The sequence below is a fragment of the Mobula birostris genome, chromosome 4 (assembly GCF_030028105.1).
Source record: "Mobula birostris isolate sMobBir1 chromosome 4, sMobBir1.hap1, whole genome shotgun sequence".
Taxonomy (NCBI): Eukaryota; Metazoa; Chordata; class Chondrichthyes; order Myliobatiformes; family Myliobatidae; genus Mobula; species Mobula birostris.
The window spans coordinates 43794438-43811528 of NC_092373.1; the positions used below are offsets into that span (position 1 = coordinate 43794438).

Below are 17091 nucleotides of genomic sequence, written 5' to 3' on the forward strand. Positions count from 1 at the left end.
CCAACAATCAACATCCATGGGCTCTTCTAAGCAGCTGCCTAGCACTCTGAAATTTAAAATAAATGATGCCTACAAGGCAGGAGAGGGCTATGAGAAGATAGAAAAGCGTTTTCAGGTAGCTGTTCCCTCAGTTCGTAATGTAATGTAAAAAGAGGACCCTGTCCAAGTTGCATGCCATCTTGGACAATGTCTCCCATCCACTACATAATGTTCTGGTTGGGCGGGCACAGGAGTACATTCAGCCAGAGACTCATTCCACCGAGATGCAACACTGAGCGTCATAGGAAGTCATTCCTGCCTGTGGCCATCAAACTTTACAACTCCTCCCTTGGAAGGTCAGACGCTCTGAGCCAATAGGCTGGTGCTGGACTTATTTCCATCTGGCATAATTTACATATTATTTAATTATTTATGGTTTTATGTTGCTATATTTATACTCTATTCTTGGTTGGTGCAACTGTAACGAAACCCAGTTTCTTTCGGGATCAATAAAGTATGTCTATCTATCTATCTAATTAAGAAATGGCAGTTAACAGGAATGGTGGAGATCAAGTTGAGGTCTGGAAGACCAAGAAAACTTTTTGAGAGAACTGCTCGTAGGATTGCTAGAAAGGCAAATCAAAACCCCTGTTTAACTGCAAAAGACCTTCGGGAAGATTTAGCAGACTCTGGAGTGGTGATGCCCTGTTCTACTGTGCAGTGACACCTGCACAAACATGACCTTCCTGGAAGAGTCATCAGACGAAAACCTTTCCTGCATCCTCACCACAAAATTCAGCATCAGAAGTTTGCAAAGTAACACCTAAACAAGCCTGATGCATTTTGGAAACAAGTCCTGTGGACTGATGAAGTTAAAATAGAACTTTTTGGCCGCAATGAGCAAAGGTATGTTTGGAGAAAAAAGGGTGCAGAATTTCATGAAAAGAACCCCTCTCTAATTGTTAAGCACGGGAGTGGATCGATCATGCTTTGGGCTTGTGTTGCAGCCAGTGGCACGGGAAACATTTCACTGGTAGAAGGAAGAATGAATTCAATTAAATACCAGCAAATTCTGGAAGCAAACATCACACCGTCTGTTTATATAAAAAAAAAGCAAGCAAGCATGCTGAAGATGAAAAGAGGATGGCTTCTACAACAGGATAATGATCCCAAACACACCTCAAAATCCACAATGGACTACCTCAATAGGTGCAAGCTGAAGGTATTGCCATGGCCTTCTCAGTCCCCCAACCTAAGCTTCATTGAAAATCTATGCATGGACCTCAAAAGAGTAGTGCATGCAAGACAGCCCAAGAATCACACAGAATAAGAAGCCTTTTGCAAGGAAGAATGGGGGAAAATCCCCCAAACAAGAATTGAAAGACTCTTAGCTGGCTAAAGAAAGCATTTACAAGCTGTGATACTTGCCAAAGGGGGTGTTACTAAGTACTGACCTTGCAAGGTGCCCAACCTTTTGCTTCGGGCCCTTTTTTGTTATTTTGAAACTGTAAAAGATGGAAATAAAAGAAGTAATCTTGCTTAAAATATTAAAGAAATGTTTTTGGAATTAAGGTCATCTTTTACTCACTTAGTTATTCACAGTAACAGAAGTTTTGACCAGGGGTGCCCAAATATTTGCATGCCCCTGTAACTCTGGGAGATAGAATGATTATAAAAGATATCGGTCATCAGTTTGTTCCCAGAGAGGGCACAGAGAGATCAAGAAAGAGGGAAGAGATGTCAGTCATGAACCAAGTATATTTAAGGGCAAGGTGGAATTTGGAGATAAAGTTGATGAGCTCAGCATGGGTGCATGAAGCCGTCAATGTCATACAGAAAGAGTTGGGGAGTATTACCAGTGAAGGCTGGGAACATAGACTGTTCCTACATAACCAGTGTAAAGGTGGAGCCTGTGCAATAGCCCAAGGCTACACCTTGGAGAAAAGTGGGAGGAGCTGAAAGAAGAATTGTTAAGTGTGAGAACCAGTTCTGCCAGATGGAGGAGGATGGTGGTGGAGAGGACTGGACTGGACAAGGACTGGACACCCATGGTGCAAATGAGGCAATCAGGGCCAGGTTATTGAAAGTTGTTGAGAAGATCGAGAGTTGTGGAGTGTCCTGGATGTAAGTGTTAAGGGGCTGAACCTTTGGTATTGAAAGCTGGGCTCCTTCCAGTGGTGAGTTTCTCTGCTAATTTAGAAAGTTTTTGAGATGAACTCACTTTCAAACACTTAGTAACTTTATAAAGTTCAATCTAATATTGCAAAGTAAATTGCTCCTTTTTAATAAACTTGTAATCAGCAGAATATAAATGAAATTGGACAGAAGCCAGCTTGGGGGGGGGAGAGATTAAAAATTCAAAATGAATACAATTTTGTAAAGGATTCGTACCAAATAACTGAATGAAGCCAGTGCATAACTCTTATCTCATACAGCAGTATGATGACTGGATTATTGAATATATTATAGTGCTGAACTAAGTACAGGTGTCCCCCGCTTTTCGAACGTTCGCTTTACGAAACCTCACTGTTATGAAAGACTTACATTAGTACCCTATTTTCGCTTTCAGAAGGTATTTTCACTGTTACGAAAAAAAATCACTGCGCGATAAATCAATGCACGATAAAAGGCAGCGTGTGCCCCGAGCATCCCCTCTCCCCCGGATTCGGAACTGCATTTTCGTCGGCATTGTTTAAACACGTGCCTGTGAGCAGGCGTTTGCAAGATGAGTTCTATGGTATCGGAAAAGCCTGAAAGAGCTCATAAGGGTGTTACACAGCGTAAAACTAGACATAATTAAGCGTTTTGATCATGGTGAACGAAGTAAGGACTAAGTGAGTTTGGCTTGTGGAAGCTGACGAACATGATGTTGAAGAGATTTTGGCATCCCATGACCAAGAACTGACAGATGAAGAGCTGATGCAATTGGAAGAAAAAAGGATAACAATCGAAACCAAATGAGTAATGATAAAGTACGACTTTAATTTTGAAAGGGTACGTCGGTTTAGGGGATATTTGCAGGATGGTTTTGAGTCCTTACAAAGAACTGTGTGATAGAAAAATGCACGAGGCTTAGCAGTCAAGCAAGCCTTCCACATCAGCCACAGCAGACGATGAACCCCGACCTTCGACATCGAGCCGGGAGAGATAGAAGAAGATGAGCTGCCTGCTCTAATGGAAACAGACGATGACGAGATGACACCCCAGTGTCCCACCACCCCAACACCCAGGCCACGGACAGATACCGATTCGCGGAGAATGCAACTGTAGCCGGGAGGCACACAGCACATCTTTAAGAAAAAAAACGAAATAAACATGCTAATTAATTAGGTGCCGCCGACACGTAATTGTCGGCCCAGATCAGAGACAACGCAATCGGAAATCGGCACTCATCTGGGCCGACAATTATGTGCCGGGCGGCACCTAATTAGTTAGCATGTTTGTTTTGGCTTTTTTCTTAAAGATGTGCTGTGTGCCTCCCAGCTACCGCTGCATTCCTGCATGCTTTGTGGCAATGTATTACTCGGTGGCGTGGAGGGTGGAGGCCAGTGCACCAGCCAACCTGCGATGACTCAGTCTAACACACCATCATCAGTGTGCTCGGCGCTGTCCCGATTCCAGTAAGTGATACTAAACTGTACATACATTATTTCTACTTTATATAGGATGTGTATTTTTACGTGTTATTTGGTATGATTTGGCAGCTTCACAGCTTAAAGGTTACTGGAGAGCACTTGCGCTGTGATTTTGCCAACAGCGCTTGTGTGAGATTTTCTGCTGACGGCGCTTGCGTGAGATTTTTGCTACAGAGAACAGTTCAGTAATAATTGTGGAAAAGTATTTCTACTTTATATAGGCTGTGTATTTATCATATCATTCCTGCTTTTACTATATGTTCTCACCCTGTCTCTTGCAAAAACGCCATTCCCTTCTCACAATTCCTCAGTCTCCGCCGCATCTGCTCTCAGGATGAGGCTTTTCATTCTAGGACGAGGGAGATGTCTTCCTTTTTTAAAGAAAGGGGCTTCCCTTCCTCCACTATCAACTCTGCTCTTAAACGCATCTCCCCCATTTCACGTACATCTGCTCTCACTCCATCCTCCCGCCACCCCACTAGGAATAGGGTTCCCCTGGTCCTCACCTACCACCCCACCAGCCTCTGGGCCCAACATATTATTCTCCGTAACTTCTGCCACCTCCAACGGGATCCCACCACTAAGCACATCTTTCCCTCCCCCCCCCCCCCCCTGCATTCCGCAGGGATTGCTCCCTACACAATTCCCTTGTCCATTCGTCTCCCCCATCCCTCCCCACTGATCTCCCTCCTGGCACTTATCCGTGTAAGCGGAACAAGTGCTACACATGCCCTTACACTTCCTCCCTTACCACCATTCAGGGCCCCAAACAGTCCTTCCAGGTGAGGCAACACTTCACCTGTGAGTTGACTGGGGTGATATACTGCATCCGGTGCTCCCGATGTGGCCTTTTATATATTGGCGAGACCCGACGCAGACTGGGAGACCGCTTTGCTGAACATCTACGCTCTGTCCGCCAGAGAAAGCAGGATCTTCCAGTGGCCACACATTTTAATTCCACATCCCATTCCCATTCTGACATGTCTATCCACGGCCTCCTCTACTGTAAAGATGAAGCCACACTCAGGTTGGAGGAACAACACCTTATATTCCGTCTGGGTAGCCTCCAACCTGATGGCATGAACATCGACTTCTCTAACTTCCGCTAGGCCTCACCTCCCCCTCGTACCCGATCTGTTACTCATTTTTATGCACACATTCTTTCTCTCACTCTCCTTTTTCTCCCTCTGTCCCTCTGAATATACCTCTTGCCCATCCTCTGGGTCCCCCCCCCCCCCCCGTCTTTCTTCCTGGACCTCCTGTCCCATGATCCTCTGGTATCCCCCTTTGCCAATCACCTGTCCAGCTCTTGGCTCTATCCCTCCCCCTCCTGTCTTCTATCATTTTGGATCTCCTCCTCCCCCTCCAACTTTCAAATCCCTTACTCACTGTTCAGTTAGTCCTGACGAAGGGTCTCGGCCTGAAACGTCGACTGCACCTCTTCCTAGAGATGCTGCCTGGCCTGCTGCGTTCACCAGCAACTTTTATGTGTGTTACTATATGTTACTGTTATTTTAGGTTTTATGTGTTAGTTGGCATGATTTGGTAGGTTATTTTTGGGTGTGCGAATTCTCACAAAATTTTCCCATATAAATAAATGGTAATTGCTTCTTCGCTTTACGACATTTCAGCTTACGAACCGTTTCATAGGAACACTCTACCTTCGGATGGCTGGGGAAACCTGTATATAAATTGACTCAGAATTGTTAATACACATTGAGTTAACTTTTTTCTTTTGCTTTTGTTAAGAAGCAAGACTCCTATGGTAGAGGGTTTTACCGAAAGTTTATTTTCTAGATTAATAACAATGATCAGCTTAATTTTGTTCCCCTTGTCCAATTACATCATCTTTATTTTTATGTTCCTTTTACATTTATTGCTGTTTAACCAACTGATGTTGAGTCTGAGCATGTTTTATTTTGCATCCTTTATAACTAGCATAATGATCTGAATAGCTATATGACCTTGCAGTTATGTTATCTGTGGGATGAGACTTGTATTTACAGAAGTTTGTAGTTTGATATTAGCACACTGTTTAGCACAGCTTTTCGGCCATCAATTGAAAGGATGATTAGTAATTAAAATTGTTGAGAAGGGAATTGGAAGGACTACAGCAGGTTAATTATTTTTTTTATCCTCAATAGAGCTGCAATAGAAGAAGCTGAAGGAGATTTTACTGAATTGGAGTCAAAACTTGAAAAAGTGAGTATCATTATACTTGATTTATTTCTGATAGGTCATTTGTCACCTTGATGGCTGATGAGTAATTTCAATGTTTGAATTACTGGATAGGATTGGGCAAAATTGCATGCAGATGCCTTACAGGGAAAAAATACAAAAGTACTAAAAGTGTCGTTGTCTCAAAGTTCCAAAGGGGTCTTTCAGTTATTTTAAAAAAGTAAACTAGTGTTAACAAGCATACAAGTTCAGAAACTTCTCAGGTGCTGTTCAAATATACTAGCCGGAGATTTTTTTTGGAATTTGTAATGCAATTAAACAAGTACTGGCCCTTAATTTGCTCTGTAATGTTCTTCACACTAAGTACCAATTATGCCAAAAATAGCTGGAATTTAACTCCTTGATCAATGGAGGAGTAGAAAGACATTTTGATAGCTCTATAAAGGTTGTCTCAAAGAACACTTCAAATTTTCAGAAGTTGCGCTCTGCATTAGAAGTTTTGTTAGCCCATATAGGAAGGTCATGAATTTGAATAACCACTTGTGCAGAATCTGCTCATGTCACCTTGTGGTAAATGGAATGATTTGCCATTGGTAGCTGTTGAAATAGAGATTTTATTTATTTCTCCCTTCTGCAACAAAATAAGGTGCAAGTGTACAGTTGGCAAGCGTGATTGATTCTTACAACACACACAAAAAATGCTGGTGAACGCACCAGGCCAGGCAGCATCTGTAGGAAGGGGTACAGTCGACGTTTCAGGCCGAGACGCTTCATCAGGACTAACTGAAAGAAGAAATAGAGATTTGAAAGGGGGAGGGGGAGATCTGAAATGATAGGAGAAGACAGGAGGGGGAGGGATGGAGCTAAGAGCTGGAAAGTTGATTGGCAAAGGGGATACGAGGCTGGAGAAGGGAGAGGATCATGGGATGGGAGGCCTAGGGAGAAAGAAAGGGGGAGGGGGGTAAAATCCCGGAGGATGGGCAAGGAGTTATAGTGAGAGGGACAGAGGGAGAAAGAAGAGAGAAAAAAAGGGGGAAAGAAAATAAATCAATAAGGGATGGGGTACGGAGGGGAGGTGGGGCATTAACGGAAGTTAGAAGAGTCAATGTTCATCAGGTTGGAGGTTACTCAGACAGAATATAAGGTGTTGTTCCTCCAACCCGAGTGTGGCTTCATCTTGACAGTAGAGGAGGCTGTGGATAGACATATCAGAATGGGAATGGGACGTGGAATTAAAATGTGTGGCGACTGGGAGATCCTGCTTTCTCTGGCGGACAGCGTAGGTGTTCAGCGAAACGATCTCTCAGTCTGCGTCGGGTCTCGCCAATATATAGAAGGCCGCATCGGGAGCACCGGATGCAGTATATCACCCCAGCCAACTCACAGGTGAAGTGTTGCCCCACCTGGAAGGACTGTCTGGGGCCCTGAAAGGTGGTGAGGGAGGAAGTGTAAGGGCATGTGTAGCACTTGTTCCGCTTACAAGCGTAAGTACCTGGAGAGAGATTGGTGGGGAGGGATGGTGGGGACAAATGGACAAGGGAGTCGCGTAGGGAGCAATCCCTGCGGAAAGCAGGGGTCGGGGGAGGGAAAGATGTTCTAAGTGGTGGGATCCCGTTGGAGGTGGTGGAAGTTACGGAGAATTATATGTTGGACCCAGAGGCTGGTGGGGTGGTAGGAGAGGACAAGGGGAACCCTATTCCTAGTGGGGTGGGGTGAGAGCAGATGCGCGTGAAATGGAAGAGATACGTTTGAGAGCAGAGTTGATGGTGGAGGAAGGGAAGCCCCTTTCTTTAAAAAGGAGGACATCTCCTTCATCCTGGAATGAAAAGCCTTATCCTGAGAGGAGATGCGGTGGAGATGGAGGAGATGACATTTTTGCAGGAGACGACATTTTTGCAGGAGACAGGGTGGGAAGAGGAATAGTCCAGGTAGCTGAGAGAGTTCGTAGGCTTATAGTAGACATTAGTAGATAAGCTGTCTCCAGAGATAGAGACAGAAAGATCTAGAAAGGGGAGGGAGGTGTCGGAAATGGACCAGGTAAACTTGAGGGCAGGGTGAAAGTTGGAGGCAAAGTTAATGAAGTCAACGAGCTCAGCATGCATGCAGGAAGCAGCGCCAGTGCAGTCGTCGATGTAGCGAAGGAAAAGTGGGGAACAGATACCAGTATAGGCTTGGAACATAGATTGTTCCACAAAGCCAACGAAAAGGCAGGCATAACTGGGACCCATACGGCCACCTGGACTATTTCCATCCTCTGGGTCTCTTCTTCCCCCCCCCCCCCCCCCATTTCTTTCTCCCTAGGCCTCCCGTCCCATGATCCTCTCCCTTCTCCAGCCTCGTATCCCTTTTGCCAATCAACTGTCCACCTCTTAGCTTTATCCCTCCCCCTCCTGTCTTCTCCTATCATTTCAGATTCCTCCCCCCCCCCCCCACCTTCAAATCTCTTACTGTCTCTTCTTTCAGTTAGTCCTGAGGAAGGGTCTTGGCCCAAAACGTTGACTGTACCTCTTCCAATAGATGCTGCCTGGTCTGCTGCGTTCACCAGCATTTTTTGTGTGTGTTGCTTGAATTTCCAACATCTGCAGATTTCCTCGTGTTTGCGTGTTTGATTCTTAGATTGTTTCAGCAAATATTCAGCAAAGACATTATAAGGTGCTATTTGTTTTAAGATTCTGTGATTTTGAACAGCTCTTTAAATTTTCTAGTGAAAAGGAAAAATAGATTAAGTCATGTTTATTTCTTCCTGTACATTGGGTGTTTGACAGTTTTTTTCAATGGGTTCTATATGGTTTCTTCGCTTTGTGGCTACATGTAAGGAAACGATTTTCAAGGTTGTGATTAGTATGCATACATAGATAATAAGTGTACTTTGAACATTGATTTCCAAAAATTCAAAAAATTTGTTAGTTCCAGAAGATCATGTGCTCCATTGTTTTGATCTTCTATTTTCTGCTTCAGAGCAGTGAGGAAGTGGCACTTGTGGGAGAGCAGAAGTTTATTGCAATGAGTCTGGTTAAAGAGAAACTGTTTTGTGCCCTATTACATGGCTTTTCTGAAGCCACAAGTGGATTACAATTGTGTAACTTAGTCCTAAGAAACAGTATGCTTGTGGGGAATGTAGTGTTTATTCACTTGGATAGTGACTTATGAGGTGAAATTGAGTAGGAGTGCTCAATGTTCATTTGAGTTTAGATGAATGAAAGAGGAGCTTGTTGGAAAGGAATTTGCATGATGGATGAGAAGAAACTACTTCCTTTGGGCAGAGAGTGTAAGATTGGAAAGCAGAGGATCTTGTGGACTGAGATTTTAAAAAAAAAAAGTTCTTTACAGATGGAGGAAAATCTTTTGGAAATCTAATCAACAGAGGGTGTAGGATTTCAAACACTGAGCATATTCAAAGCTAACAGAAATTTTTGGATACCAAGAGAGCAGAGAGAGATCTTCAGATTTCTACATATAGTCACTTTCCTATGCTTGGATCTTTAATTTAATTGAGCTATCACCATCTTCTTGCTTTGCTTTAGTTCCATCTTCTGATGCTTTCAGTGCTTGTCTCACTGAAATTTATTTTTCAATAATTCCTTGCCATCTAATTTTGCAAACAACTGATGATTAGAGAATCTGTTTCAAAAGCAATACAAGATCCTACTTGTTGATGTTTTAGGTCCTCAAAAGAGGTTTGATTTGGAAGAAATGGCATTGAAGAAGACTTTTTAAGCAGAGGATTGATCAGTTTGATCATGGCTCATAGTTGATTGTCTTTGTTTTGGAAACCATTTAATCTCCATTGCTAACAACATTTATCAATCTCAATTCTAAAATGTTCACATTCAATAACTCCCCTCTGCCCTCATCCTCTACCCTGCTCACGCATTCCACCCATTCCTGTTCTCCTCTCTCAACCTTTTTCCATTTCCCACCCCCATTCGACAGATCACAGAAAGGTGGGCAGTGTGCATGCTCCTGACTGCATCGACTATGTTGACATTCGGTGGGTTGAGGGCACGTTCTTGGGTGTGAACATCATCAATAATCTGTCCTAGTACAAACTTTGATGTCATTGCCAGGAAAGCTCACAACTGCCTCCACTTCCTTTGAAGACTAAAGAAATTTGGCATGTCCCCACTGACCCGTACCATTTTTTTTAAATTGATGCACCATAGGAAGCATTCTATCCAGATATATATAACATACCATACATGGTTTGCCAACTGCTCTGCCTGTTATCACAAGAAACTGCAGAGAGTTGCAAACACAGCTTAGTACGTTATGGGAACCAATCAGCCTCCCCTCGATGGACTCTGTCTATACTTCTCATTTCCTCCCTAAAGCAGTCAGTATAACCAAAGTCTGCACTCATCGACATTCTCTCTTCTCTCCCCTTCCACTGGGACAAAGATACAAAATCTTGAAAACACATACCACCTGGCTCAATCCCACTGTCATGAGACCTTGAACAGACCTCTTGTATGATAAGATAGACTCTTGATTTCTCAATTTATCTTATGTTCTTGCACTTTGCCTGCAGTGCACTTTTTCGGTAAGTTTTGTGCTTTATTCTGCATTGTTATTGTTTGTTCTACCTTTATTCTACCCATTATACAATCTCAATGCATGTTTGATCTCTATGAACAGTATGCAAGACAAATTTTTCTCTGTCTTGGCACATGCAACAATAACATGCCATTACCAAGTTGCAGAGTGTTGAAAGCAGGCGCTCTCTCCCAACTATTCCCATGTCCCACAGCGTTCACAGTTTCACTCCATTATCTTTTTGGTGGATCAAAGATAATCGCCTGATTTTTTTTTTTGAATTGATATAATGTAGTCGAATATTCTGAATCTTGTGATTGCAATACTATTAATATTGGCACAGAAAACTTGAAAATGTTAAACATATTGCAAAAAAACTATTGACTTTAATGTCTTTTCCGCAATAATTCTTGTTTTGTCTCATTATAAAAGGCAGTGAGTATGTGAATATTTAGTGTATCCTTTCCCCTTCTAGGTTGTGAAACTATGCATTGGAATGATTGATGCTGGAAAGAACTTCTGCAATGCTAACAAACAGTTTGTAAATGGAATTCGTGAGCTTGCCCAGCATTCCACCAAGGATGAAGTAATTGAAGTAAGAACACTGCTTTAAGCAAGTCAGAAAGATTTCAGAACAGTAACTGAATACTTTTTAAAATATATTATAGATTAAAATATAAATTGTTTCTTGCCGAGTTTTCAGTATGTTATTGTGCTTGATAAGCTCTGGTCTGAGAGTTAATGGAAGAATAAAACCAGCAAAAGGAAATGTGACCAGAGCGCATCAGTGTAAGCAGATGTGGTTTGGGTATATGGGTGTTTATTGATAAGAAGTGTCTTCATTTAGCTTTGCACTTTAATGTTAGAAACTTGCTTGGATTATTATCAAAGCTTAATTCACCAGAAAGGAAATTTTCTGTGATGCCAGTATAAAAACATTGGTTATTATTGAAACTGAAAGTCCAGCTTTATTTTGTGGAGAATTGGGATGTTGCACTTGAGATGAATGAGATGAATACTGAATTTAATCAGTGAAAAACTTTGTAAAGATGAGATTATGATCTTTGAGACAGTAAATCTTCTGCAGTGTTTTTTTTCCCATATCAGTTATCTTTAACCTTTTCATATATACAAGTTGAGCCAGAGAGGTTCATTATCTTTCTCAGCTGTCATCTGTAGTGTGCTCCTAGTTTGTTGGCGCACTTCTGATTCTCAACTATTTGTTGTCCTCTGAAATTATTTGGAAAAGATGTTATGTCTTCATTTCCCCTCTAATCCCTTCCTTATCTTATTACTGTCAAGTTGCTTATCTGAAATCTAGAACTGGCTAGTTTAATGGTCTTTTGCCTGAACTTTCTTCACTTTGCAAAAATTAGTTTACCCAAAATTTTGCCAGAGTGGAGGTTTCAAGTCTGAACTGGAGAAAGTTGAAGTCACACTCATTGATTGCTGCTGAGTCTAATGACCTGGTTGTACCCAATCTTAATTCAGCATTCTTGCTTTCTGTTTAAATTGCTCATTTTCCTTTCAACTGATCCCTATTGCTTTCTTTTTCCATCCCTTTTAAACTTCCCATCTTGCACCACCTTGTACCTGGATTTCCAATCTATTCGTTTTTAACTTCTCCTTCAATTTTACCATTTATACAGTTTATTTCTTTGATTTTTGTATCCATTGTTTTCCTTATTGTTTTGTTGTCACTCTGTTTTACAAGTTTAAAAATATACATTTTTGATTTAGAAATGTTGAATAGCTTGTATTTTCAAAGCTGACATATTTAGGTTTTTTATTTGCTTCCATTAGAACAGTCTAATGAGGTTTTCGGAGAGCCTTCTGGACATGGTTAATTTTCACATGGTAAGTCACAATTTATATTTGTGATCTAAATTCAAGGTAATTGGAAACATTTTTTATAAAGTACTTGTCAGAAAATTATTGCTTTGACACTAAGTTTTGATTTTAGTATGCTATATTCATGGATAGTAGGTTGAGGATACAATAGTAGGCTTATGGGTCATTATGAATTGCTAAAGGAGTTATCATTTAACCAAAGACCCTGTAGTCATCTCATCATTTTGGCTACACTGATAACCATAATACCCATAAAGATAAAATTTATATGAAATGGAATACTATATTTTGGTTGGAGTTTCCAAATAGGAATCCAATCTTATTTTCTGCAGCAGTTAACAGTAAATGTTCTAAAAAGAGGCTGTATCTCCTAATAGCTGACCACAGTTGATTCAATAACAATGCTTGGTACAGCATTGTGTTGTATGGAAACATGAGACTGCAGATGCACGATTATGGATCAAAATACAAACTGCTGAAGGAACTCGGCAGTCGGGCAGCATTTGTGGAAGCAGGCAAATAGTTGACATTTTACATTGGGACCCTGTATTTGGAATGAGTGTTATATGTTATAATTATAGTGAGTCATGTGTCAAAAGATGACAGATTATTTCCTGACACAAGGGAGGTTGGGAACAAAGGGTTTATGTTAATTAGGATGAAAACAAATGATTTAATATGGAAGTTTAAATCAGATTAGACATCAGTATCAAAAATTACAAGACTGTGGACATGCCTTACAAATCAGATTATATTAATAGAGCCGAAATGACGAAAGGCAGAAATGCCTAGATCTAAATCAAAAAAAGTATGAGTTAACTAAATTGGAAAATGTAGATGGGGAAAAGTAGGACTGCGATGGGGAATTAATGCGGCAGGCAAATTGGAAACCCAGGGTCACTGTTGTGAACAGAATGCATGTGCCTTGCAAAGTGACTGACCAGTCTGCATTTGATCTGTTAAGCGATAGAGGTAAGCAGTGTCCTGATGGAGCCTCTCAGACCAAAACATCAACCATCCCTTCGCCTCCTTGAGTCTGTTTGAACCACCAAGTTCATTCAGCAGTATATGTATTGTTAGAGGGCAATGCCAAATACATAACCATGGATGGAATTGTACGTGAATCACTGCATCCTCCAGAAAGACTGTTTGTGTCCCAACATAATGGAAGTGGAAGGAATAAAAAATTAGGTTTTGCATGCGAAAGTATTTGCTACTGGTTCTTTACCAATGTACGTGGAATGTTAGTTTACAAGTCCACCATAGATATTAAACAAAGTAATTTCACATAGTTTGAGTCTTGTTTTATATATTTTATATAGAAACCATAAATATTTTCACAAAATACTCTTTATACTTTTTCCAGAAACAAATTATCCATCTCTGTAAGCTTTCAGATATTTAGATTAGTGAATGGCCTTCCCAACTTCATTTGTCACATGCATGTTGGAACATACAGTGAAAGGCATTGTTTGCATCAATGACCAACACTCTCCTCAAATGTGCTGGAGGCAACTTGAAAGAGTTGCCATGCCATGCCCAGAACTTTTACACCTGTTGCAATGTGGGAAGAAACTGGAAGACAAGAGAAAACCCCCATGGTCAAGGGGAAAACAAACAAACTCCTTACAGATAGCTGTGGGAATTGAATCCACATTGGTAGCGCGCTGTAAAGTATTATACTTGCTGCAACACTACAGTGCTACCCCACTGTGCAGTTTGTTTGTTTTTTTGGAAATATAAATGCTACTTCACATTTCTCTGCTTGCCAGAAATTATTGATGCAAGTTTTGTATTTGGTCTTTGTGTGTCTACCTTGCACTTCTCTTGCACTGGTGTTGAATCATTCTTTGTCTTTTCTCTGGAGACTACAATTTAAAAGCATTTAAATTGAAAAAGATGCAATAGAATAAAGATTTTTTTTATTATGTATTAAAATTTGAAGCAATGTGATTCCATACAGCAATTAAAACTATAAGGATTCTGCTTATAATGGTTGAATCAGTAAGCCCAAAATAGTTTAGTTCAGTTGGTATCTATCATTTATGTGTGGAAACTTCACACCTCACTGTCTAATGAAGATGGATCGTGTTCTGAACTTAGAGGCAACTTAGGTGACCCAGGTTATTTTCTACTTCAGCTTTCAGTGCAATTGTTGAGTTGTTTTGAATGTGATCTTTCATTATTATGTAGGACTTGAAGCTTGAGCATTTGGGAAATATGCAGAATTTTAGTTTCGGGATATATTGATGAGGGAAAAATTTTTATTTTGCTCAAATTTTCTGTTTTATTTCTCATTTGAAGGAACTTTGAATTTAATTTGAATAAAATTGTAAATCCCTACACATTTGAATAATTCATACTACTACCATAGCTGTGCAAGGACAGTATTATTCTCAACTGATTGATTTTTATGAAAATTTGCAAATTAATCAGTCTACAATCGACCAGTCAATAGCACATGTACATTTTAAACTTTTTTTTCAATGACTGTCATTCAACCTGAAAACTATTTCGCATTCAGTAAATATAATTTAAGAATATGTAAAAATGATTTCTTTGCTAACCAGGTTCACAGATGGTCAGTTATTGTCAGTATATTAGACTCATCTCTCACTTGCATCAGGTTTATGGGATGCACTTTCTGGGCAGGAATCTCTTTGATGATTTCTCAAACTTCAGTAAGTTCTGGGCCAATAAATAGCTAGCTTACACATGTGCATTGTAATAGATAGCAGTCCATTACAGATCATTAAATTTAGTAATTCACATCAATAACGGTGGTGGAAAAATAATTTGGGCAATTAGCCATATTGCATTTCTGCTCATGTGTTTAAATCCATTACATATGGAGAATCCAGATGTTATCAGGAATTTTTGAGGCATGCCTTTCTTTAATGCATTTCCTGCTTGTAATATCTGTGTTACTTATTATGACACAGAAGGAGGTCTGTGGCCAAAGTTGGTCCCCAATTCCCTGTAGCACTGGAAGTTATTCAGACCTTCCTGCCTATCAACACTTCTTTGACAATTTTCAATTTCTCTAAGGGATAATTTGTTATAGCCACTTAACCTATCCAGCTGTATTTGGAATGTGGGAGGAAACCAGAAACTCTCATAGAAGTCCATGCGGTCATGGGAAGAATCTGTATGCTTTTCATTATATCAGTAGAGACACCAAAGTCAGGACCAAACCAGTGTCTCCGAGCTACAGTGCAACTTTGCTGACTTCTGTATCACACAACTATCTTTTTAAAAAGGGAACTGAGAGGAGGATAGAACAGAGGCTGATAGATGATGCTGCTTGACCAATGGAGTTCTTCCAGTGTTTTTTTTGTTCCAGATTGGGTGGGAGCAACACAGCAGTGTAGCAGTTAGTGTAAAGCTCTTACAGCGCCAACAACTTGGCTTCAATTCCCGCTGCTGCCTGTAAGGAGTTTATGCATTATCCCCAGGGCCGCATAGGTTTCCTCGGGTAATTGAGTTTTCTCCCAAGTTCCAAGACATTTGGGTTAGTAGCTCAGTTGGTCACATGGGTGTAATTTGGGTTCTTTGAGCTTGATGGACCTGTTACTGTGCTGCAAGTCTCTTATTTAAAAAAAAGTACAGCATCTCTTTTACCCCTATTCACCAGCACATTTGGCTAAGTCATCTTCACATTGAACATATTTTCAATTCCACTCGCGTGCTCCAGGCCATTGGTTTAGACATGAGAACTTGCACGGGCCCAGACTATGCCAGTTGTTTTCTGGGCTACCCAGGGCATCCTTCCTTCAACACTCTTCCTGATAAATCAGTGACTCCAGGAGTGCTGTTTCTACACTCCTTCAATTAAATTTCAGTACTTTTGATTTTCATTTTCACTCTGTTCACTCCTCACTTGTCTGTTCTGAATCTTTCCTTCACTTTCTGGGCATCTCTCTATCTCAGAAAAAAGATGAGCAACAACACATCCTTTAGAAGCCTGTAATATGTGAAAGCATGTTGCATAAATGCAGAATTAATTTTTTTTTTGCAAACTAACTAGAACCCATGGTCTTTATCTCGTTGTGCCCAAATAAACTTTATAGACAAAATTCAATTATCATTGTTCATAAGTTATTGTGGTGGAGTGGTAACTTGTTTTTAATAATTTAATACCAAATATTGTTAAAATGCACTGAGACAATTGTCATATTTATGGACAGAAATGTATTATGTAATGTGAGAAATATATGAACTTATATGCAATGGTTTGTTTTCGAGCTGCAGTCAATAGGAATTAATAATGAATATTTCATTTTATGAAAATAGCTAGAAATTGGAAATGAAACTATTAAACACAAGTGTGGGGGGGGGGAATTTCAACATGGATTAAACATTCTTGCGTACGAGCGCCCGCATTGATGTAATTCTTTACACCAAAATTATATTTTTAATAGCCCGAGAAAAAAGTACTGTTGGAGGAGGAAGTGAAGATCATGGCAAAAAAAAGTAATGAGAATGCTTCCATTGATAAAATAGTTAAAGTGGAGTAACCATTATTGTAAATTTATTTTCTATTTCAGATTCTGTTTGACCAGGTCCAAAGATCCATCAAGTTGCAGCTTCAGACATTCGTAAAGGAGTAGGCACCTTTTTATTATTACATTCCAATAATCGTTGAGCAAAGCTAAATACACATCAAGATAAAAACATAACATCCAAACGTCTAGTAAATGATGAGAATGCTGTATATTATTTCTAAAGTAGAGAAAGTTGGATACTGAAGGATTATACCTTCCATAATAATAACAAATGAGAAATGGGAGCATATATGCCAGTTAATCATACAAGTGTCCAATGAATTCAATTTAATTTTAAAGTTAATAAATCATCATTTCACAAAACTGGATTTTGTTACACAAATATTAACTATATTGTTCATTGATTATGG

General features: G+C 40.2%; 1 protein-coding gene across 2 annotated transcripts in view; it reads left to right on the forward strand.

The window, feature by feature from the left end:
* The window catches only part of LOC140196307 (arf-GAP with coiled-coil, ANK repeat and PH domain-containing protein 2-like), a 134916-nt gene that overhangs the window by 29913 nt on the left and 87912 nt on the right, over positions 1 to 17091 (forward strand). For both annotated transcript variants that reach the window (XM_072255281.1, XM_072255282.1), the window contains exons 2-5: positions 5759 to 5816; positions 10801 to 10920; positions 12129 to 12182; positions 16724 to 16782. In XM_072255281.1, the coding sequence (XP_072111382.1) occupies positions 5759 to 5816; positions 10801 to 10920; positions 12129 to 12182; positions 16724 to 16782 (291 nt within the window). The remainder of the gene's footprint in view (positions 1 to 5758; positions 5817 to 10800; positions 10921 to 12128; positions 12183 to 16723; positions 16783 to 17091) is intronic.